The sequence below is a fragment of the Geotrypetes seraphini genome, chromosome 9 (assembly GCF_902459505.1).
Source record: "Geotrypetes seraphini chromosome 9, aGeoSer1.1, whole genome shotgun sequence".
Classification (NCBI taxonomy): Eukaryota; Metazoa; Chordata; class Amphibia; order Gymnophiona; family Dermophiidae; genus Geotrypetes; species Geotrypetes seraphini.
Window position 1 is genome coordinate 14,293,318 of NC_047092.1, and position 25,666 is coordinate 14,318,983.

The 25,666-nt window shown below is 43.6% G+C and overlaps 1 protein-coding gene across 1 annotated transcript in view; it reads left to right on the forward strand.

Moving 5' to 3' along the window:
* The window catches only part of EXOC4 (exocyst complex component 4), a 622,023-nt gene that overhangs the window by 399,344 nt on the left and 197,013 nt on the right, over positions 1–25,666 (forward strand). Inside the window, exon 11 of the mRNA XM_033958806.1 lies at positions 24,339–24,558. Within this exon, the coding sequence (XP_033814697.1) occupies positions 24,339–24,558 (220 nt within the window). The remainder of the gene's footprint in view (positions 1–24,338; positions 24,559–25,666) is intronic.

Below are 25,666 nucleotides of genomic sequence, written 5' to 3' on the forward strand. Positions count from 1 at the left end.
GCAAGCTTCACTGACCTGTCTCCCGCTTTAGCCCGCGAATGGGGCTCTAACATGTGCGTGCCGGCTTCCCTCCTCTCCCCCCCACCCCGGATATAACTTCCGGTTTTAGAGGGAAGAGAAGGGAAGCCGGTACAAGCACACGTTAGCCCCCGGAGCATAAGTTCCCCAAGCCGGGTTTTTTTTAAAATGTTGAACAGCGGCGGTAGCAGCAGAATTCAGGAGCAGGCCAGTCAGGAGGGGAAAAAAGAGAAGGGAACCAGATCTGCGATCGACTGGGGTCGCCTGAGCGAGCGACCTGTCGATCGCGATCGACGTATTGGGCGCCCCTGCCTTAGGAGATACTACTACCTATTTATTATTTCTATAGCGCTGAAAGGCGTATGCGGCGCTGTACATTTTAACATACAATAGACAGTCCTTGCTCAGAAGAGCTTACAGTCTAATTTAGACAGGACATTTCAGGGTTGGGGAGGTTATAGTGGGTCTAGGTATCTCACAGCAGTGAAGGGGGAGTTAAGAGTTGAAAGCAGTTTCAAGAAAGTGGGCCTTTAGCTTGGATTTGAACACTGCCAGGGACGGAGGACGACTTATTGATTCAGGCAACCTGTTCCAGGCATATGGCGCCGCAAGAAAGAAGGGACAGAGTCTGGGAGAGAGTGTGGCGCAGTGGCTAAAGCTACAGCCTCAGCACCCTGAGGTTGTGGGTTCAAACCCACGCTGCTCCTTGTGACCCTGGGCAAGTCATTTAAAACCCCCCATTGCCCCAGGTACATTAGATCAGTGGTTCCCAACCCTGTCCTGGAGGACCGCCAGGCCAATCGGGTTTTCAGGCTAGCCCTAATGAATGTGCATCGAGCAGATTTGCATGTCTGTCACTTCCATTATATGCAAATCTCTCTCATGCATATTCATTAGGGCTAGCCTGAAAACCTGATTGGCCTGGTGGTCCTCCAGGACAGGGTTGGGAACCACTGCATTAGATAGATTGTGAGCCCACTGGGACAGACAGGGAAAAATGCTTGAGTACCTGAATAAATTCATGTAAACCGTTCTGAGCTCCCCTGGGAGAACAGTAATAAATAATGTGAAAAGTTTTGGCCTCTGGTAACCAGAGCTGCTATTATGACATCATAATGCCTCATTCTACCAATAAGAGCCAGCCTCATCAGTGATGTCACAATGACTTGGTTGGCTCACTTTTACTACATTTTGATTTCTAGAGTGGCGCAGTGGTAAAAGCTACGGCCTTAGCACCTTGAGGTTGTGGGTTCAAACCCACGCTGCTCCTTGTGACCCTGGGCAAGTCACTTAATCCCCCTATTGCCCCAGGTACATTAGATAGATTGTGAGCCCCCCAGGACAGACAGGGAAAAATGCTTGAGTACCTGAATAAATTCATGTAAACCGTTCTGAGCTCCCCTGGGAGAACTGTATAGAAAATTGAATGAATGAATGGAGTTGGCAGTGGAAGAGAAGGGTTTAGATAAGAGGGTCTTGCCCGATGAGTGGAGATCACAGGGGGGAGCGTAGGAGGAGATGAGCGAGGTGAGATATCAGGGGGCTTCAGGAAGAGATGGCCTGTTGATTAGAGTAGTGGGCTGAGAACCAGAGAAATGTGTGATCAGATCTTGCTGTTCCTACTATGACCTTGGGCATTTCAGTTTAAATTTTAAGCTGTTTAGGTCAGGGACTTAACAGAGAGCTTGCTTTCAATTGCATTTGATTTTATTTATACCCTGCCTTTCCAAGGCGGGTCACAATAGACTACATAGACAAACAGAATCACATACAGTACAACCAATTGAACATCAATAAAACATAATATGATAATGTAAAGCCTTCTAAAATTACAACGAGGCTACCAGCGCCTCACATCAAAAAGCTGTAGATCAAGTTCCATATATCATTTGCTGCTACTGTTATGACTCTCAGAAAATAGATGGGGGGTGGGGAGGTGGGGGCTATTGCTGTGTTGATACTCACTAAAACCCCTTGCGAGGATCTTCATCTTGCATGGGAAACCTGTACTAGACTTGGGGGTGGGTCAGTAGAGTGGGCAGACCTGATGGGCTATGGCCCTTATCTGCCGTCATCTTCTATGTTTCTATGTACCCTGCATAAAGAAAGTTGGCAGGTCAACTGAGGAAAGCAAGTTTTAAAATAAAGCAAAAAAACATGACCACGCTACTCCCCTTTTAGATAAAGCTCACTGGTTACCAGTAGAACACAGAATCACCTATAAAATGCTTTGGCTAACATTCAAAATCCAACAAAATAACCAGCCTGAATTCCTTAATAATCTTCTTATCCCATATAACCCTTCGATCGTCAGCTCAAAATCTTTTCTCTGTTCCGTCACTAAAATACATAAACACTATGAGATCTTCTATTTTTTTTGTGACTGCTCCTTCTCTCTGGAATAGTATCCCAGCTTATTTACGCAAAGAATCAACTCTTAATCAATTCAAGACAAAGCTAAAGACATTTCTTTTCATCGATGCCTTTGAGATTTAACTGCCCTTTTAAGGGCGACTTAGAATGATTTTATTTTTATTTACCCTCCTACTGTTTTTCCCTTAAATTGTTATCTTTTATCTTTGAAATTGTAGCTCTTGCCTATTATCCTCTTGTTTCCACCTGTTATGGTTTTATGTCTCCAAAAGGCTTTGTCGCCCCCTGTCTTTTTAAATTTGTATTTAACTATTGTTTTTTTTAATGATTTTTGTACACCGCCTAGAAGGCTGGTTGGGCGGTATAAGAAATTTTAATTAAAATTGAAACTTGAAAGCTATGACAATAAAAAGCACACACCTCAAAATCCGTAAAAATGTATAATGATAAGAAATCACACATATGGGACATGTTCAGGTATTCAAGCCTCTTCTCATGCATCTCTAGGCGCAATTCCAATAGAATTTTTGTTACCGACTGCTTCAAGTCTTCTTACATCCTTAGCAAGATACGGCCTCTAGAATTGAACGCAGTATTCCAAGTAGGACATCACCATCATCTTAGACAGAGGAATTAGCACCTCCCTTTTTCTGTTGGTGATTCCTCTCTCTAAGCAGCCCAGCATCCTTCTGGCTATGGCCATTGCTTTGTCCATCAAATGTGCTATGTACAGCATGAAGGAAAAAAAAAGTTGCACCAAAATTTCTGAAGAACCAAGAACTTAGCTGCTAACATTAGCCACCCAACAGAACAAAATAATTCAGCAGTTAAGAATATCCCAATCATTTCATTTGCCCTGAGTCCTGGTGTAATTTTAGTTAATTAAAGTTGAAACAAGAACTAATTGAAAAACAATTAGCTGACTAAAACTAAATGAAACCCATTTTCCAAGATTGAAACTACACTAAAACCACAACTAAAAACTGTCAGCTTTCAGACGAATTTGCATAAACAAATTAAGGACATTAATAGGAAAAGTTTAGCTTGTTGGATTTTGAAGATGAAGACCAACTAAAGAGAACCAGATTGGGCTAAGGCTAAGGAGCGCAACTCCTGGGAAGATTGAATTTGGGAAAGGGAATCTAAGGAAATTAGATGGAGACCAGAAACTGTGGAGGGGAAAGAGAGGCTGCAGAAGGTAGGAAGTGCCTGAAAAAAAGAAGATGGAAAACTCCAGCTCATTGAGGAACCAGAGCAGAAAGCTGTACGTTAGGGTTCTGCACCAAAATTCAGCACACAGTTCCCTGGTATATGGTTAACAGAAAAGAAAGTTGCTCCCAGAGGCAGTGAGCAAACAAAATACCAATGGTCTGTGCACAAAATGCACTATGAGGGGGTGCTGAAAAGGTCTCAGTCCAAACAAGAATGGAATAACACGGAGCCATGAAACCTTACAAGTTATTCCACACATTCACCCCTAAGTTCATCACACTTAGGTGAGTAGGGTGGACGGTCTGTGCACTGAAACCCCCAACTGTGTCAAAACATCCATCGTTTTGCCAGACTTGTGAACAGGTACATTGTCTTGCAAAAAGAGAACTCCTTTCCACAGTTTCCCTCTCCTTTTTTCTTTCAATGCCTCCTTTAATCTGCGCAGCAAATTACAGTAGCATTCTCCATTAACTGTTTGACCCCTTGGAACATAAGAATTGCCGCTGCTGGGTCAGACCAGTGGTCCATCGTGCCCAGCAGTCCGCCCACGCGGTGGCACTCTGGTCAAAGACCAGCGCCCTAACTGAGACTAGCCTTACTTGCTTACGTTCCGGTTCAGCAAGAACTTGTCTAACTTTGTCTTGAATCCCTGGAGGGTGTTTTCCCCTATGACAGACTCCGGAAGATTGTTCCAGTTTTCTACCACTCTCTGGGTGAAGAACTTCCTTACGTTCATACGGAATCTATCCCCTTTCAACTTTAGAGAGTGCCCTCTCGTTCTCCCTACCTTGGAGAGGGTGAACAACCTGTCCTTATCTACTAAGTCTATCCCCTTCAGTACCTTGAATGTTTCGATCATGTCCCCTCTCAGTCATAAGAACATAAGAATTGCCACTGCTGGTTCAGACCAGTGGTCCATCGTGCCCAGAAGTCCGCTCACGCGGCGGCCCTTAGGTCTTTACCAGCACCCTAACTGAGACTAGCCCTACCAACGCACGTTCTTGTTCAGCAGAAACTTGTCTAACTTTGTCTTGAATCCTTGGAGGGTGTTTTCCCCTATAACAGACTCCGGAAGAGTATTCCAGTTTCCCACCACTCTCTGGGTGAAGAAGAACTTCCTTACGTTTGTACGGAATCTATCTCCTTTCAACTTTAGAGAGTGCCCTCTCGTTCTCCCTACCTGTCCTTATATACTAAGTCTATCCCCTTCAGTACCTTGAATGTTTCGATCATGTCCCCTCTTAATCTCCTCTGTTCGAGGGAGAAAAGGCCCAGTTTCTCTAATCTTTCACTGTATGGCAACTCCTTCCTGATCCCAAAACACCATGCTCATGACTTTTCCTGCTGACGTTTGGGTCTTGAATTTCCTTGGCTTTGGGAGCCTGAGTGCTGCCATTGCGTAGACTGCTGCTTTGTCTCAGGATCATAGCAGTGTAACAATGTTTCATCAACAGTAACTAGTTGTCCCAAAAGGTTGGCACCAGCTCACTGAAAATGCTGCAAAATCAACTTGGAACATTTAATAGTCAACATCGTTTCTAGTTGGCATTCAAACATTTGGGCACCCACTTAGCTGACAGCTTCTGCAGACCCAGCTGCTTGTGGCTTATACACCCAACACGTTCCCTGGATAGCTGTAGTCAGTGTCTCAGCAATTGGTTTAGCTGATATTTGCTGATCTTCCAAAATCAGGTCATGGACCTAATCAACTATTTCAGGAGTCGATACCATTTGAGGCCTCCCTGACCTTGCTGCATCTTCAGTCTCGAAATTAGAGAATGACACGGTGACAAAATTCATCATCGTTCCCGTCCCTGCGGATAACCGCGGGAAATAATCCCATGTCATTTTCTAGTGTCTATTTCAACCTCAGTCCTTCTACACCAGCATTCTTCAAAGCAAAGCTTGCGGGTCAGTGGTTGTGGCCATTCATACTCCGATTCTTCCCCCTCTCTTTAAAGAATGACATGAAGATGGTTTCCCGCGGTTATCCGCGGGGACAGGAACGGTGATGAGTTTTGTCACCATGTCATTCTCTACTCGAAATTTCCACACTGAAAGTTTGCATACCACTTCCGGGACCGGCGCCTAGGAAGTGACATCGGAGAGAGCGCCAAAGCTGACGAGGGCAGTAAGTTGGTGGCTGCTCGCGCCAAAGTTAAAAAGGTACTGGGAAGGGGAGTGTGCGGTGGGGGAGGGGTAGAGGGGGAGGGGCATCACCGCCCCGGCCACCACTCACTCTCTCTACACCACTGTCTGTAGGCACTTTAGGCCACCTAATGCCTCTACTATGCCTACAGTAGTGTTAGGTGATCTAAGACATGATTCTGGCGCTGGTAGATGCCTGGTAACTCAGTTAAGCACGTTGTTTAAACAGTGTGCATTTGTTTTTCAAATTGAGCTTGGACACCTGCCAACGCCTAAAGAACTGTCACTGTTTAGAGCAGGGGTGTCAGTCAGTTCTCGAGGGCCGCAATCCAGTCGGGTTTTCAGGATTTCCCTGATGAATATGCATACAGTGAAAGCAGTGCATGCAAATAGATCTCATAATAATAATAATAATTGATTTTTATCTACCGCCTAACCAGCAGTTCATAGCGGTTTACACAATAGGTACTCAGCATACAATATAATAATATCATACATAATAAAATTCTAAGTAACTAATACAAGCATTAAAACTAATGAATAAAAAAACACAACATAAACTAAAATAATATAGATAAAAAGAAAGTACATTATAACTACATGATAATATAAAAATCAATAATGTATATTATATTGTTTAAATAAGTGGGTTTTAAGATTTTTTCGAAATTGATAGTAAGTAAGAAATGGAGAAACGAGAAGATTCAAACATGAATTCATTAATCCTGCTTGGAATGCCAAGGTCCTATCTAAAAAAATTTGTAACGACCAACCAGATCTACGAATATTTTTCTTGGAAATAAAAAAACTAAAATGAGAAACAAGGTAGGCCGGTGCTAAGCCAAATAAAACTTTCAAACAAATGCATCCAAATTTAAATAACACTCTAGCCCAGGGATGTCCAACCTTTTCCCTGGGCCGCATTGGCCGAAAAAAATGTTTCTGGGGCTGCGCAAACGCTTCAGCAAGACAGAGTAGGGAGCCGGCAAGACGGTAAACACCCGGGGGCAGCAGAGGAAAACACTTCATCGCCTTCAACCGGGACCACACAAAATACTTCACGGGGCCGCAGGTTGGACACCCCTGCTCTAGCCCCAAATGGTAGCCAGGGAAGCTTTTGATAATATACACTGATATGATTGTGTTTTTTCAGATTAAAAATCAAACGAATATGTATGATTTTTAGTCGGCTAATAGTTATTTTATACGATCCCGGATAAATAACATTACAATAATCCAATATTGAAAAGATTAAAGATTGAACCAGGATTTCCTACTAGTACATAGCTTCCAGAGGACAATAAAACATCTCTTAACCAGAGAATCTATATGGGCCTTAAAAGATAAGGACCGATCTAAATTAACCCCTAAAATCTTCAGCATAGGAGATATCGAATAAGATTGACCGTTTAGAAGTAAAGTTGTTTCAGTAATTTTTTCATTAGGACTAGCTAGAAAGAATTTGGATTTGGCCGGATTTAATTTCAATTTAAATGTAGATGTTCAAATTTCCACTTGTGTATGAATAAAAGCTATATAATTTAACACTTCTGAAGTGAGTTTGGTTAGAGTATTGAAATGTCATCTGCGTAAAAATAAAATTTTACTTGTAAACTATGTAATAAATAACACAAAGGTGCCAGGTAAACATTAAATAAAGTTGAAGAATGCATATTCATTGGGAAAATCCTGAAAACCCGACTGGATTGCGGCCCTCGAGGACCGACTTTTGACACCCCTGGTTTAGGGAATCCAGCCTTCGTTTTTCTCATTTTATGTTGTGGTGAATAAAATGGTTCATAGACAACCCCGCGAAAGACAAAGGCGCGCGCCGACAACTGAGCGCAAGACGGAGGCGCGCGCCGAAGAAAATTATAGTTTTTAGGGGCTCTGACGGGGGGTTTTGTTGAGGAGCCCCCCCCCCAGTTTACTTAATAGAGATCGCGCCGGCGTTGGGGGGGGGGATTTGGGGGGTTGTAACCCTCCACATTTTACTGTAAACTTAACTTTTTCCCTAAAAACAGGGAAAAAGTGAAGTTTTCAGTAAAATGTGGGGGGTTACAACCCCCCACAACGCTCCCACAAAGCGGCGCGATCTCTATTAAGTAAAGTGGGGGGGTTCCCCCCCACACACACCCCCGTCGGAGCCGTAAAAACTGTAATTTTCTGCGGCGCGCACCTCCGCGCTGCGCTCAATTGTCTGCGCGCGCCTTTGTCCCGGCCCGCTTTTGACCTGACACCGAATAAAATTGGTGACATCTGTTTCTCATCTTTTCTGATACTTTTCTGCACCATAATTCTCGCAGGGTCATGATCTTAGTATTTTTCAGGTCTACTTATGTAACGTTTACAAAGTTTTCAGTGAATGAGATGTGCCTTGTTCCTTTTAGTATATAAATCTTCTCATCAGCTACGAGGTGTGTAACCTCTTCCAGCTTTTCCTCATGTAATTTATGTTTTGGGAGTTTTTGCTCTCTGTACTGTAAACCATCTTGTCCATAATTCAATGTCCTAAACAGCAACTATCAATCTGTCATCCTTTGGTTTCAGTTCATAACCATTCATGTTTCTGGGTTTGATTGACATATCGTTCCTGGAGTAATACTTTGCATCTTCCACTGTATTTGTGCATTTGCTACTAGAAGTTCCTTGTTTGCGGATCGAATCCTTTAAAGCAGAGTTTCACATTTTTCAAAAATGGCTTATGATGAGGATCCACTCGAAATTATTGTAGCTTAGACCACAGTTGAAAGATCGTTAGAGTGAAAAAAAATTTGATGCACAAATCTCAAGAGCCAAAAAGCAGTTTTAGACATGCATTATCTGCAATATTTATTTCCCAACATTTTACTTTCTAATTTCAATTTAAAATGTCCTTCTCTCCCTCATACAGATGCATAGCACTCACACACATGGCATCTATCATAATAAAACCCTAAGCACACTTGCGCACTTACAACTTCGTGATCCCTGCCTCCGTGATCTGTAGCTCCGTGGCAGTGTTCGTCGCGTTCAGCTGGAGTCTGCGGCGGTTTGTGTGCGGTGGACCCTTTTCCCTTTGCTTTAGTTGCGGCAGGTGGCAGTGGTGGCGGACTAGGGGGGTATTTGATGCGGCAGTAGGCCAGATGGTAGGTAGCAGCAGCAGGGGCCGGTACCGGGGGGGGGGGGCGCAGGCTTTGGCGATGGAGGCAGGCAGGTAGGATGGTTTTAGCGCAGCAGATAGGGAGGGAGATAGGCTGGCTAGTTTTGGAGGAGGGGGGTGGGACAAAGGCTGGAAGGCAGTGATGGGGGACATAGAAAGAAGCACTGGGGACACTAAGGACATGAAAAGGGGCACTAAGGACATAGGAAGGAGGCACTGGGGCACTAAGGACATGAGAAGGAGGCACTGGTGGCACTAAGGACATAGGAAGGAAGGAGGGAGGGAAAAGAAAGGGACAATTGTTGGGTCTGAGTGTAGAAAACGGCCAAGGAGAGAGATAAACAGAAAGAAAGACAGACAGACACATCTACTCTAGCACCAGTTAATGTAACGGGCTTAAACACGTGTATGATATAAAATACATATACATGCTTCTGATTTGTCTTTGCTGCTTTCAAAACAGATCGCAGAAGTCTGTCCGGCAGTGGACTTACTTCCCAACTATCCAGCTTCTGGAGTTACTATCGAAGCTCACTCTTTGACATTTTCAGGATTCAGGCCATAGAAGACTGCCTAGCCCTGGCCTTAATTCCCAACTAGAGAATGACACGGGGACAAATTTGTCCCCCTCCCCACAGGAACTCAAATTTCCCATCCCATTCCAGTGAATTTCGGGGGAGTACTGTATTGTTCAAAAAAGTCACTTTATTAGTACTCTGTTTAGCCACGAGTGCATCAGTAATGAAATGAGCTTGAAAACTCTGCCCTGAGCCTGTTAGCCCTCTCAGCCTTTGATCACAAGTTTTCTCATTACCTTTATTGTTAAATCGAAGCACTTTTTTGAGGTCATACAATGAAAAGGAAAGATGTTGAAATAATTTTCGTAATTAACAAGAGGACATAAGTGACCCTTAGAGTTTCCCCTTTTTTTCACCAAGGAGCCAACACATCATTGACTGATGGATGGCTGAACTCAACTTTGACGGCACTGATAAATTAGCTCCAGGCTCAGACTGCTTGCGTCAGCTAAGCCATATTTTGCACATACTCGTGTCTGCTTAAAAGGGGTGACTGCTTCGCTAGTACCGAATGCTTGGTATTAATTTCTAGAATATTTGTTGAATATTTGCAAGGTGTTTGATTGATCAAGCAGGAGATCCCATGGGTTTCACTTTATTTTCTCAACTATCTCACCAGTGGAATTAGCATAATATTGTAACCTTGATAAGATTCATCAAGATTAAGGGACTATTTCCTACCAAGTTGTCTGCTTAAACATGGCTCATTTGAATCTTGCAGTCATAAAGAATTATGGCAAGTCCAGTACTTAGAGCAGAAGCTCATCTTGATTACAAAAGTTAATGCACATGTTATAATTACTCTGTAAAATATTACTTGCTTATTTCATTATTCTCTACTACTCTCAATTGGTCAAAGTCCATTATGGTCTTGACCCTCTTGCACAAGGTCGGTCCTCAAGGGCCGCAATCCAGTCAGGTTTTCAGGATTTCCACAATGAATATGCATGAGATCTATTAGCATACAATGAAAGCAGTGCATGCAAATAGATCCCATGCATATTCATTGGGGAAATCCTGAAACCCGACTGGATTGCAGCCCTCGAGGAGGGACTTTGACACTTAGGCTTGTCTCTCATTTTTGGTCTATGTTTACTTACACAACGGGACTTATCAATTCATTAAATAGCTTTATAATAAACAAATTTATTACATAATAGAAAAAACTATTTACTAAATATAAAACTATTTACTATAGAAAGCTATTTACTAAATATAAATTGGCACCGATTTATCCTGAACTAGGAGGTGGCTGACTTACGATCTGGGTTTGGGGGTCCCATGCCTGCAACTGCAGAGAAATCTAAGATAGAAAGTGGGATTCATTGAAATCACCTGACGTTTCAGAGCTAAAAAGGCCTTTCTGTCTGAGCAATCCACATCTGGGAAGAGTTGGATTCTCTGACTGTGGAATGGGTCATCGTTACTCTGAAAATACATATTCATGATGACTTTTATCACTTTCAAGAGTCCTACTAGGAAATACGTTTTGTGATGCTTCTAAGAAGTCAGCGAGGCAAAACTCTGAGCCCTGTCTGCTACATTCAAGCCTTTCTCTGCCCTACTATTGGTAACAAATAATATGTATTTATTTATTGAGATATATTAACCACCTTTTTCATGAAGAGATTCACCCAAAACAGTTTACAATATACTGAATAGTAACCAGGTACTCTTAAGTATTTTTCCTATCTGTCCCAGCAGGCTCGCAATCTAACTAACTTTGAGATACCAATCCCAACCCCTTTGGACAATTTCAGTACCTCTGAGAAAATATCGCTTTAAAAAAATCTCAGGGAACAATAGGAGTGTTACTAGAAAATTAAGAATTCTCGGATGATTTTGAATGAGCTACGTTTTCCATAGGTTCTAACTTCCTGGGCAAAACTAGGCTTTCTTTAATAGAAGATGACCAAGTTGCAGTCAGTTTTAATCTCAGTTTCAGTATCTGAAATGGTTTTTATCAGTTTTCAGAGTTCTGGTATCTGGTCCTCCCAGTTTGTCAGCTGTGACTTGGGAAGAACACAACTGAGACACAGTTCCTCTCAAAAGTCCCTCAATCCTTGAAACCACTTTTCATATAAGAACATAAGAATTGTCACTGCTGAGTCAGACCAGTGGTCCATCATGCCCAGCAGTCCGCTCATGCGGCGGCCCTCTGGTCTAAGACCAGCACCCTAACTGAGACTAGCCCTACCAGCGCACGTTCTTGTTCAGCAGAAACTTGTCTAACTTTGTCTTGAATCCTTGGAGGGTGTTTTCCCCTATAACAGCCTCTGGAAGAGCGTTCCAGCTTTCTACCACTCTCTGGGTGAAGAAGAACTTCCTTACTTTTGTACGGAATCTATCCCCTTTCACTTTAGAGAGTGCCCTCTTGTTCTCCCTACCTTGGAGAGGGTGAACAACCTGTCCCTATCTACTAAATCTATCCCCTTCAGTACCTTGAATGTTTTGATCATGTCCCCTCTCAATCTCCTCTGTTCGAGGGAGAAGAGGCCCAGTTTCTCTAATCTTTCGCTGTACGGCAGCTCCTCCAGCTCTTCTCTGGACCCTTTCGAGTAGTACCATGTCCTTCTTCATGTACGGCGACCAGAAACATCAGATTTGGGTCCCAACATAGACTGCAAATTATCCAAAAGAATAACAGGGTGGGGAAGTGGCAACTAGGCAGAGCCTACTAATGAGGAGCCTTGGTCCAGAGCTAACAGAACCACATTGAATCCAGCTTCTGAAGCCAAAGGGTGAGGTGAAACAATGTTCCCGGTTCAGGGGAGGAACCAAAAGTGTGCTGTTCCTATTAGTTGCCCAAATGGCATGTTTGTTCATAGTCCCCATTACCTTGGAGGAAGAAGTTTGTGCGTGATGCACCTTTGCCTTCCTTTTCCCCATGACAGAGTATTAATCAGATAACACAGTCATTAATAACAGCCCAAGCTTTTACTGACAAAGTAAACGTCTTTGTGGATGCAAGGGGTTTGCCCCTTAGGTTGCACCCCTTCGGGCATGCCCCAACTATGGCCTCATCACCAACCCTTGCTTTTATTCTGATGAAGACGTCAGCTGCTCCAGGCATTAGCCTGGGTATGAGCACACACTTCAGTTGTTTTCACTCCCCTCTGGGTACAGGGTCTCAAATTTTTCAGTGGCAGGCACTTGCTTTTTGCTACTCCTTTTTAGGTTCAGGGTGTCCATTTTCCACTCCTCCCAAAGAACTTTCTCATTTTAAAAAAATGCAAGACCTGGTGGGGACCCCTGTTGAGATTTCTTATGTAAAGAAAAGAAAAAACATGATAAGCTATGGTCATTGATTTTGGGTGGTTCATTCAGCCCTTTGGTTTTTAGAGCAGAAACTGTGCTGTAGCCTAAGTGGTAGCTTATTTATTTTTTTCAGCTATCTCTTCCATGTAATGCTGAATCACTTCTCCCTAGTGATCTATAATTGGTCAAGTGTGAAGGAGTAGTCTAATGGTTAGTGCAGCGGGCTGAGAATCAAGGGAACCAGGTTTCATTTCCACTGTAGCTCCTTGTGACTCTGGACAAACCTCCATTACCCCAACTACCAAAAAAAAAAAAATGTAAACTTTGGTAGTGAACTCAGTAGGGCAGAGAAAAATACTTGTATATCAAATGTAAAACTGCTTTTGGTTGTACCACAGAAAAGTGGTATATCAAATACTTAGAGGTCCTTTTAGTAAGATGCGCTAGTGCGTCTTGGAGCACGCTAAATGCTAACGTATGCGAACGCATCCATTATATCCTACGGACCCGTTAGCATTTAGCGTGTGCTAAGACGTACTAGTGCATCTTAGTAAAAGGACCCCTTAAGGTGTCAGGTCAAAAGTGCGCCGGGACAAAGGCGCGCGCAGACAATTGAGCGCAGCGTGGAGGCGTGCGCCGAAGAAAATTACTGTTTTTAGGGGCTCCGATGGGGGGGGGTACTTAATACAGATCGCGCCGCGTTGTGGGGGGTTTGGGGGTTGTAACCCCACACATTTTACTGAAAACTTCACTTTTTCCCTGTTTTTTTGGGAAAAAGTTAAGTTTCCAGTAAAATGTTACAACCCCCCAAACCCCCCACAACGCCGCCGTGATCTGTATTAAGTAAAGTGGGGGGGGGCTCCCCAACAAAAAAACCCCCGTCGGAGCCCCTAAAAACAGTAATTTTCTTCGGCGCGCACCTCCGTCTTGCGCTCAGTTGTCAGCGCGCGCCTTTGTCTTCCGCGATTATGTCTATAAACCCCCCTTAATCTATAACCAAACTGAAATAAAAGATTATTATATGTGCCTGATTTAAGTGTGAACGAGAATCATTCCCATGGTGAACTGATTGCTGATTTTAATATATCCTTAGTGCATGCAAATGCTGAATCTTGGCCATGCTGGCTTTGTATATAATTTTGGTTTTAGGGACATATTGGATTTGTTTTAATTATGCACAGTTTAGATTTCTTAAAATTATTTCTTCTTAATTTTATGATCACACAATAAAATAGGTCTGTTTTTGAAGTGCTCTGTTTTTTTTTCTTCGTAATGTGCAAATGTGCTATAGCTCATAGTTTGAAACTGGGTGTACATATGGGTGGAGTCTAGGTGGAGAGCAGGCATTTACATTTCTTGGCATTGGTCTTCGTCTCCTTCACTGTGACATTTTTTGTGCTTTACGAGGGATTTGTTTTCTTCTGGTTTTGTCTGACTTAAAAATAGGCACCAGTTACAGAATTGTCCTCTATACCGATGGTACCAGAACACCACGGGACCAATCAGGGCTTTCGACCCCTCACACTGCATCCCACTATGCATTAGGAGGGAGAAGCCCTGTCATTTGCAGCACACAGCCTGTAGGCAGGAGGGAGTAAGCTTGTTGCTCATCTGAAGGTACGGGGGGTTCCAGGGACATGAGAGGGGGGCCCAGTAATGTTGAGAGGATGTGGGTGGGGGAGGGCAGAAATGTCAGGGGAGGTAGAGGATGTCAAGGGGAAGGGTGTAGGGCTCCATGGCTCAGCTGACCCTGGCAGGGGGAATCCCCATCAGCTGATCTGCCAGGAATTTCTGAAACTGGCTCAGCTGATGGGGATTCCATCATTCGTGATCATACAAGGTAGTTGGTGGGTACGTCTACAAAACTTGCTTTTGTACGTTTTTCACGTAGGCATTTTTATTTTTGAAATGAGCAAAAAAGGTAGACGTCCTAAGGACCTTTTATGCCTAGCTCATTTTCAAAAACAAAAGATAGATGTTTGGCAGCTTTGAAAATGGACATTTTTCCTGCTGGGTTAGTAGACGTCTTGCACAAAACGTCCAACCTCAGACTTGGGCACACTTTTGATTATGCCCCTTTGAATAGCAGCTTGAGGATTTATATGTTTACCACTCATTGATAACAATAAACTCCATTTGATCACTTTCTCAAAGTATGCTTTGGACAAATCAAAATGATAGTTGTAGGAACAAGATGGTGAGGTTGGGCAAAAGACAGGAAGAGGGAGTTGGTGTTGATTTAAGAATCTGTAGAGGAAGACAACTGAGTAGAACGGATGGGCCAATTTATGGGCTATCATTTTAATATATATTTTTTTATGAGATGTATGCCTAGAGATTCTCTTGGATATTTACAAATGATATAAAAAATTAGGATATTTCAGTTAGCTGTTAGTAACTGTATTAGTGATCAAAAGCCAGAAAACAATTGCCAGGAGACTTGTATGACCCACCCTCACCCTATGGAATCCTATGACCCTCCTATGACCCACCCTCACCCTATGGAATCCATCTCCTTCCTGATGGAGTCCATGTGTGAGATAAGTCACATTTACCTTGCCAGAATCCAAGCATGATCTATATTCATTGAAAGAAAGACTACTTAGAAAAGCCAACCAGGAACAAACAAACCAAAACTGCAGATATGTACAGCGATGTAGGCAAATCGCTAGGATTTTTACTACTCACAGTGTAAAAATCCATTACCTGTTTGGTTTCATTATATATCTTACAATATTTGTTGTGACATATGTTTTTTCCTTTTTCTACCATGGACCCCTGATGAAGGTTGTCCGAAACACGGACCGTGTTGGGTCCCCTGTTTGGTAAAAAGGTTTTAGTATATAGTTTGCTTGTCACAATAAAATTTGCCTACATCGCTGTACATATCTGCAGTTTTGGTTTGTTTGTTCCTGGTTGGTTTTTTCACTGCGGACAAGGTTGGACCCCCCTTCTTTTGGTTCTGTTTACTTAGAAAAGCCAACATAAGCAGAAAATAAACAATCGTATTCTCCTTTGCTAGAAAACTCGTTGAAGATTTTGTCTGTTAAGAGAATACGAGTAAAACTGTCAATGCGTCACCAAAGGCCCCTGTGCTTGTGTTCTTCTAAGGGATTGTAACCCCTGCTAAACCTAACATCTATCGCTTCACCTTTGCGAAACATCCATTAACAAAGCTTTGGAGGATCTTTTTCTTGTGCCGCATCATCGTGCCTGACCTAGGTGGTGAGTTGGGGAGCACCTGATTCTGTTGATTGGTTCCAGAACTGTTCTGCACAGTTGAAGCTAATTATACAATTGGATGGTAATGAAAGGCCTCGCCATCTGTCTACTAATTTTAATAGAATGTCGGCACATAGCAAAGAGGAAGTAATTGGATTGACAGACACAAAGCTGGTTATTATCCTGTTATTATCTGATTGAAAAAAGCCGGCAGAGATGCATGCAACTGTAGCATAACTAATCTGATGATAATGAAGTTGCTGGTTTCAGGCGTGCTCAGCCTACAGCATAGAATTCATGCCCCCTGACTGACAGGAGGTTTCCAGAGCTCGCCACCCTGCAAAAGGGTCACTGGAATCATCTAGTGTTTTATTTGAAGGAAACCAAACTTTAGCGATGATTTCTTGTCCTCTTTCTTCACTTTTCTCCATTGACTTGTGGTTAGTTTGAGAATCTCTTGGGTTTGAACCCAGCAATTAACTGTGAGCGAGTTCAGGAGTGAAACCGACTTTCTTATAATGGCGACGTCTTAAGCCATACGTCTTACGCAGACAGCACAGATCACTACAGCGAGTAAATGGGGAGATGCAGGTAGCTGTGGTGACAGCAGTACTGACCCTCGGAGGCCTTTGATATTCCTTGGAATTAGCGTCCTAATCCCTCATGGATTATTAAATCCTAAATGTAAGCAATTTGTGCTTCATTATCCCATTTCCTCTCGTTGGAATGCAGTCTAACCAAATACAGCTGACATGAGGAAGCCGAAAGATTTATAAACAGCTAGTGCAATTGCACATCAGTGATGCTGGGAACAAATGACATCTGCTGCTATGGTGTGACTCTGCCAGCCTTTCCCACTTACATGCCCAAACGTCGCTTTTCCCTGGGACGCCCAGAGAGCTATCTGCAACATTGAATGCTAAAAAAAATGCAAGGTCATGCGTTTGGGCTGCAAAAACCTGAGGGAATGATACAGTTTAGAGCAGTGGTTCTTAACCTGGGTTCGACCGAATCCCAGGGGTTCGGTGAGTCAGTCTCGCGGGTTCGGCGGAGGTCAAAACACACCTCCGACTCATATAGCGCATTTCTGTACCCGCGGAACTGAAGCAAACTATTGCCACGCACTTAGATGAGCTTGCAAAGTCTCTTGACGGATACTTCCCTACAAGAGAGTCATATCCAGCATGGGTGAGACAGCCGTTCATGTTTAGTGTTGAGACAACAGATGTCAATGATGAACACCTCGATGAAATCATTGAAATTCAGCAGAGCCAGGTTCAACAGCAACTCTTCAGAACAACAACGCTCTCAACGTTTTGGTGTCAACAATTGGTAACGTACCCTGTTATTGCTAAGAAAGCTCTGGAAATTTTCATACCATTTGTTACAACATATCTTTGCGAGCAATCCTTTTCGAGGATGCTGGACATAAAAACGAAGAAAAGGAACAGACTTTGTTGCGAAAATGACATGAGAGTGGCACTTGCCAAGGTAAAGCCGCGCATTTCTGAACTGGTCTCTGAGAGGCAACAGCAGAAGTCACACTGATTTGCAGTAAATTTCATTATTATGTTATTATTATTCGAAATATAGGAGAACTTTTTTGTTTTCAAAATTGATATTATTTTTTCCCTCACTGTATACCTATGTTTTGAATTTGTAAAAATCATATTTTATTTTTCCAATAAAGAAGGGTTCGGTGAACACGCATATGAAACTGGTGGGGTTCAGTACCTCCAACAAGGTTAAGAACCACTGGTTTAGAGGGTGAAGAACTTATATGCACGACAGAAGAGCCGGACTTGGGTGTGATTGTGTGTGATGATCTTAAGGGTTGAAAAGGTGATGGCGAAAATATAGGGAGAGGTTTGGCCAGTAGGAAAAAGGAGGTATTGATGCCCCTGTATAAGACTCTGGTGAGACCTCATTTAGAATATTGTGTACAATTCTGGAGGCCGTACCTTCAAAAAGATATAAAAAGGATGGAGTTTGTCCAAAGGAAGGCTACTAAAATGGTGCGTGGTCTTCTTCATAAGGCGTATGGGAACAGACTTAAAGATCTCCGTCTGAATACATTAGAGGAAAGGCAGGAGAGGGGAGATATGATAGAGACGTTTAAATACCTACATGGCGTAAATGCACATGAGTCGAGTCTCCTTCATTTGAAAAGAAGCTCTGGTATGAGAAGGCATAGGATGAAGTTAAGAGGTGATAGGCTCAGGAGTAATCTAAGGAAATGCTTTTTTACAGAAATGGTGGTAGATGCGTGGAACAGTCTCCGGGAAGAGGTGGTGGAGACAGAGACTGTGTCTGAATTTAAGAAGGCATGTGGGATTTCATAGAGAGAGGAAGAGATAATGGTTACTGTGGATGAGCAGACTGGATGAGTCATTTGGCCTTTTTCTGCCATCATATTTCTGTTTCCTACACTATGTTCCTCAGTCTGAATTTGCTGTTATAGTTCCTTGTGACTTTGAAGACCAGCGTACTTACTCATTATGCACTTAAGGCCTGATTCTATATATAGCACCCCCAAAAAAAAAATCTAGAATGGCGCTTAGTGCGATTCTACAAGAATGCATTTTTTTTCTAGAAACACGCTAAGCATCAATGTGTCATGGCATATACCCATCTAGGTCTAGCAAAACCAACACTAAATACCTGTTACTTTGGGAAATCAAAGAAAAAGAATCATCTGCTAATAGGAAGTCAGTTTTAAACTTCAGCAATGGTATTACAAGATCCCATGTCTTCGTTTCTTTAAGAAGCTTAACTACAATATTTTGAATCTCCAGATGATGATTGTTAAATCCTGGGTAAAAATGAATTACAGTAATCAATATGGCCTATTCTTAAAGTATATTCAACCTACTTAAACTCCTCCTTCGCCTACTCTCTCTATAACATTCCCATGTATAGTCTACTCCCTGGTATCATCCTCTCAATATCCTAATAAGCAACAGGTTTTCCAAATAATCAACGTAATCCATATTACCTTCCACTATAACCTTCTACTTAACATTTTATGATAATCAGATAAGCTTTTATGCAATGTAACCAGAATTAATTTTCCCATGAAATGTAATTTATTATGTTATGTAATTCCTATGTAACGTTATTTCTTATGAAATGTAATCAGAAATAATTTCCTATGTAACATATCCAGAAATAATCTCTGATATATTGTATCTATGTCTTTATCTATTCTATCTGCTTTATCTAATAATTATTTTTCTTGGGTACTTTAGCTAGATTGTGAGCCTTCGGGACAGTTAGGGAATTTCTAAGTACAGTGGTACCTCGGTTTTCGAGTGCACCGGTTTGCGAGTGTTTTGCAAGACGAGCAAAACATTCGCAAATTTGGTGCCTCGTAAACCGAGCTTGCCTCGCTGTACGAGCGCCCCCCACCCCCCCGAGAACCGGCACCCTCCCCCACGCGATCCGGCACCCCCCCCCGCCGCCACAGGGCACCCCCTCGCCGCCACCTGAGATCCCCCAACCCACCCGAACTCTCTTCTTACTTCCAATGTAGGCTCCGCATCGGCACCAGCATGTTCTGTGCCCGAAAATCTGCTTCCTGTGCCGGGCCTTGAGCATGCGTGCATGCTCAAGGCCCGGCACAGGAAGCAGATTTTCGGGCACAGGACATGCTGATGCCGGCGATGCCGATGCGGAGGCTAAACTGGAAGTAAGAAGAGGGTTCGGGTGGGTTGGGGGATCTCAGGTGGCGGCGAGGGGGTGCCCTGTGGCGGCGGGGTGGGGGGGTGCCAGATCGCGGGGGGGGAGAGTGCCCGGTCGCGGGGGGGGCCTTTGGGGGGAGCAATGCCAGTTCTCGTGGGGGGGGGAGCAGCGTTGCTGGCCTCGGGGGGGGGAAGGTTTGGGGTGGGAACATATCAAAGCAAGTTTCCCTTACTTCCTATGGGGAAACTTGCTTTGATATACGAGCATTTTGGATTACGATCATGCTCCTAGAACAGATTATGCTCGTAATCCAAGGTACCACTGTACCTTTTTTTTCATTTATTTCAATTTTTATTGCATATTTATGGTATCTATACTGTAAACCACTTTGAACCTCATGGTATAGCGGTATATAAGAAATAAAATTATTATTATTATTATTATTATTAATAATAGGCGAAAGGACGAATGTTCTAAGGGGATTTTCAGAGAGTAAAGATTTGATCTTTTCATGTGAAAAAAGCTTTATGAAATTACCCACATCAGGATATATCTAAGTGGCCTTCAGATAAGTTCAATAAACAAGCTTTTTCGCAGACATTTTCCCAGCAGGAAGGGAATATGAAGCATTGGCTTCAGGAAGCTATAGAAATCCATTGTGACATTCGATGAACCACAGCCACCATCTATAAGCTCACATGGCTGCAATCACCATTAACATGACATGATGTAGTAACACACAGAAAATTCTTTTTACATTTTAATGTTTTCAATCCATTTCATTCAAATGGCTCCTTTTGAGGGGTATTCTTATGATCTCTCTTTGATGTACTATAGAATTTTTTCCTCAAAGCAGGAATATTGTAGAAAAGACTTTTTAAACACAGTAAACTGTTGGGGTCTCTATCATTACGGCTATTTAACTGTTGAGATGAAATGTACACGTAATGGCTTTGAAAGCTCTTATTTATTGAGCCTCTCTTATCGTTAAAAGTCTAAGTGGGCCACTGAGACTACTTCTCGGGTTCAGCCAGTGCCATGTTGAACCTGTTGCCAGAGGGGGGCGGGTAACCTTAGATCAGTGGTCCCAAACACGTGGCCCGGGGGCCACATGCGGCCCACCAGGTTCTACTTTGCGGCCCGCGGTCTGTACTAGTGCTGCCCGCTCTTTGCAGCGTCCTCGGCTTCCCCCTGGAATCCTACACTTACCTTCAGATAATTACCACAGTCTGCAGAGAGGATTGCTGGTGCTGTGGCGATCCTTTCAGGCTGCTATCATCCTCAGCAGCACGTTCCCTCTGCTGCGATCCTGCCCCCGACATCAGAGGAGGGGCGGGATCATGGCGGAGGGAACGTGCTGCGGAGGCCGATGGCAGCCTGCAAGGAATGCTACAGCACCGGTAATCCTCTCTGCAGGCTGCGGTAAGTAGCTGAAACTAAGACCGGGAAACCAGGAGGTGGAAGCTGGAGGACACTATAAAGAGTTTTACTTCATGCAAAATTGTCATTTCTTTAATAAGACATTAACTATTTTTGCTGCGGCCCTCCAAGTACCTACAAATCCAAAATGTGGCCCTGCAAAGGGTTTGAGTTTGAGACCACTGCCTTAGACCACTGCAGATTTATGAAGTGGGTTTCAGGGGAGGAAGTGGACGCCTTTAAGGAGGGTTGGGGAATGTGAAGAGGGATGCCTTCAGGAGGCATGCACGAGGAGTCTGGGGAGAGAGGTGCTTCACACTGTCGCACTGGTTCCTTTAAGGAAGGGCCTCGGAGAGCATCAGGCCACACGTTAGTGGGCTGCTGATTCAAGAAAAGAAAAATAATGCCATCCTTGAGCTGTCTTTTTCCAAAACTAATGCGGCTTGCAATTTCCATAATAATTACATGTGGTGTTTGCATCTCATTATGCAACCTGTATGGACTTAAACTAACTTGCAGTACTGTAAAATAATGCATGATTTTGCCATTTAAGAGGCAAATATGCATTATACTTTTAACTCAGCAAATACTGCTCCCCCCTCAAAGTTGATTAGGAAGAGCTGCATAGGTCCTCGTTGGAATCCCAATACAGTACTCCCCTGAAATTTGCGGGAGTTATGTTCCAGGAGTACCTGCAAACTTTGAAAAACCACGATTATTGGATGCGGTTTAGGAGCGAGGATCGGAGGCGGGAAAGGGCTCGCCACTTTGCTGCTCTTTTTTTTTTTTTTAACTTGGATCTCGCCGGAGATGCCGAGGACTTCTGCCCGTCTGCAGTTGGCTGCCGATCTGCTCTGCCTCCTGCCGTCTTGTGCTGTCCCTCCTTCTCATGGACTTTTTTTAAAGAGGCTCCGAGCGGAGACTTGGAAAAAAGCACAAATTACTGGGGCCGCGAACCTGGAACCGCGACTTCACGGGGGTCTACTGTATAGGTATGAGAATCTCGCTATATATTAAAGCATGAATATAGCAAGGAATAAAATATATGGAACACCATACAGTATATTGGGTCAAAAAGGAAAGCTAGTCAAGGAAGCAATAGAGCAGACACGAAAAGGCAAATTGGTACTTAAAACAATCAGATAACGTTGCAAGCCTCTCTAGGGAATCACGGCTTATAGACTGATTACCACTGCCTTAACCTCTGCAATTAGCCAGAGCAAACCTGCCTCGAATATACCCCTCAGCTATTGGTTTTTGCTGTGCTGACAACCCAAATGGGAGACAGAGAGCCTCTTAGAGCTGCTTTCTCCATAGATTGCAAGAGCTCTGCTCTCATCAATGTCAGCATTACTTCATCATAACTATTGAACATTACATAGTCTCCTTTAGTGGCCTTAGATGCATTTCCTTTTCTTCTGTTGTTTCACTCATTAACTCTCCAGGTGACCTTGTGAAAATTGCTGCTTCTTCCTCTGCATATGTTCGCCTATGATTGGGTAATAGTGTCACCGTTTTATAAGCTTGAATCCCAAGGACAGAAATGGCCTGCCTGACTGTCCATCACGCAAGTGGCTGCATGGATGCTTCTAGAGTAAAAGTGTTCACTTAATGATATTATACACTTAAAACAAAAAATGGATAAGCACAACTAGAAGGAGATACCTTTGTTTTTGGTTTTTTTCAAATGAGGCTATTTCCAGAGGCGATGGAGGGTTTTGTTTTGTATGAAAGGCTTTTCTGGAATATTCTGTAACATACAAGTAAAACTGAAAGGGGATACGAGGCACTCTGACTGCATTAGGTATTTGGGCATACCCAACAGAGTAGCAAGCAGCTCTGAAGTAGCCTAATGGTCAGTGCAGTAGACTGTGAACAAGGGGATCCAGGTCCCAATCCCACTCTACCTAGTACATTTGTGGTGGAAATTGTAAGCTCTCCAAATACAACCCAACCAAGAAGAGAATGATGTGGAGCCATGCAACTTGCAAGCTAGGAAGTTCTTCTTTACCCAACGTGTGGTGGACACCTGGAATGCGCTTCCAGAGAGCGTAATAGGGCAGAGTACGGTACTGGGGTTCAAGAAAGAATTAGACAATTTCCTGCTGGAAAAGGGGATAGAGGGGTATAGATAGAGGATTACTGCACAGGTCCTGGACCTGTTGGGCCACCGCGTGAGCGGACTGCTGGGCACGATGGACCTCAGGTCTGACCCAAAAGAGGCATTGCTTATGTTCTTGACACTGTTTGTTTCAGTGAGGCCAATGCATCTAGTAAATGAGCACAAGTAGAGAGAAACCAAGCCATTGTGACATCACCGATGAGGTTGGCTCTTAGGCATTGGTTGAATGAGGCATTATGACATCACAATACGAGGAGACACTGAACAGTTCTCAGCCCAACCAAGAAGAGAATGATGAGGAGCCATAAAACTTACAAGTTATTCCATACTTTTCTTGACACTTTGTTTCAGTGAGGCCAATGCATCTTGTAAATGGGCACAAGTAGAGGGAAACCAAGTGATTGTGACATCACCAATGAGTTGGCTCTTAGGCATTGGTGGAATGAAGCATTATGACATCACAATACGAGGAGCCGCTAAAAAGTTCTCAGCCTAACCAAGAAGAGAATGATGGGGAGCCACGAAACGTACAAGTTATTTCAGACTTCTCTTGACGCTTTTCATTTCAATGATACATAAAGAAGCAAAAAGTATGGAATAACTTGTACGTTTCATGGCTCCACATCATTCTCTTCTTGGTTGGGCTGAGAACTTTTCAGTGGCCCTTCATATAGGACAGTAGATTTTATTCTGTTCTTGGAGAGCTCACAGTACAAAATGAAGGCGTTTTAGTGGGAATTGTACCTGGGTGCCATTGTTAAGTCCACTGCACTGATCACTGGGCTGCCCCTCTGATCTGCAGGGACGTCTCTCAAAATGATGCCAGACAGACGCTCTTGTGTCTGGGGTTTTGGGCATTTATAAGTTGGACTGTGTCAGTTTGGAAAATGGCTCTTCTTTTTAGATGTCTTCTGTGCAAACATGTCCATCTTTAAGTCATTTTTCTGTTCAAAAATGGCTCAGAGATGTACTTTTTCTGTACATAAAGAGGAAAATGTTCCAATTTGGACTTGGACGACTTAGTGAAAATACTCCTCCACGTGTATTTATCCATTACAGATGCTCTGGGTACACATGTGAAGTGAAGCATGTTATAATTTTTAATTTGCTGATAGTCACACTGTTTTTTTAACTTGGTTTCTGTATTGTCTCTCCTTATCCTCAGGTTTATTCAAGAGATAGAACATGCCACGGGTCTCGGCCCTGCCAAGCAATGTCCACTCAGAGAATTCCTCACTATCTATATCAAGAACATCTTTTTGAATCAGGTCTTGACCGAGATCAATAAGGAGATTGAAGGTGCCACCAAAGTGTCTGATCCGTTGAAAATACTAGCCAGTGCTGACACCATGAAGATACTGGCAGTACAGCGTCCATTACTGCAGGTAAACTGGCAGGGGAAGGGATTTGAACAGAGAGGAAATAAGGCGCCTCCAGATAGTGCAGAATACAGCGATCAAAATAATTTTGAATGCAAAAAAAATATGATCATGTTTTTCCCCCTTCAATTCAAAGCACATTGGTTACCTGTAGAACACAGAATCAGCTATAAAATCCTACTTCTAACTTTTAAAATTCATCTGAGCAACCAGCCCAAATTTATCGACAGACTTCTTATTCTGTATAGCCCGGGGGTCGGCAACCTGCGGCTCCAGAGTCACATGCGGCTCTTTTCCACCTTTGCCGCGGCTCCGGTAGTGTGTCACGCAGGCATGCAGCTTACAAGTCCGGCGTCGCGGCGGGAAATAGCCATGCTGAGCAGTGAGCTCAGCACGTACACAGATGAAAGCCTTGCTTGCTGATTGGTCCGGCTATTTCCCGCTGCGACGCCGGACTTGTAAGCTGCATGTCTGCATCGCCAGAATTTAGGTAGGCTGTTTTCATCCCCGTGGGAGTTCCGTGGGCCAGGGGGCGTCCCCGTGGGAGTCCCGTGGGTCAGGGGTGCATCCCCGTGGGAGTCCCATGGGCCAGGGGGAACAGGGAGACAGAAAGAAAAAGTTGGGGGAGAGAATGAGGTCTGGAGGAGAGGAAACATACAGGAGGCTGAAAGAAAGGAAGATATAGTGAGATGGACACAAAGAAGGGTGATGCTGGAAAATAGGTGGAATGGTAATTCTGACAAACACAGAAGAGAAATGCTGGATCAAGGAGAGATGGGGCTCAGGCTGGATGGAATGAGGAGAAATGCCTTGTTGGCCCGGAACTTCCTCTCCTACGTCAGAATTGACGTCAGGAAGCGGAATGCTGGTCAGCGCGACGCTTCTGCAGGGAAAGCTTGGGACGGCGGTGGCTTGGGGGCTATTCCCCGATGGCGGTGGCAACAAACCGAGTGGCTTGGGGGAGGACACGGAGAAAGAAAGAAAGGGGGCTGACAGGGAGACAGAAAGAAGGCGGAACAGGGAGACAGAAAGAAAAAGTTGGGGGAGAGAATGAGGTCTGGAGGAGAGGAAACATACAGGAGGCTGAAAGAAAGGAAGAAAGATTGGATGTACA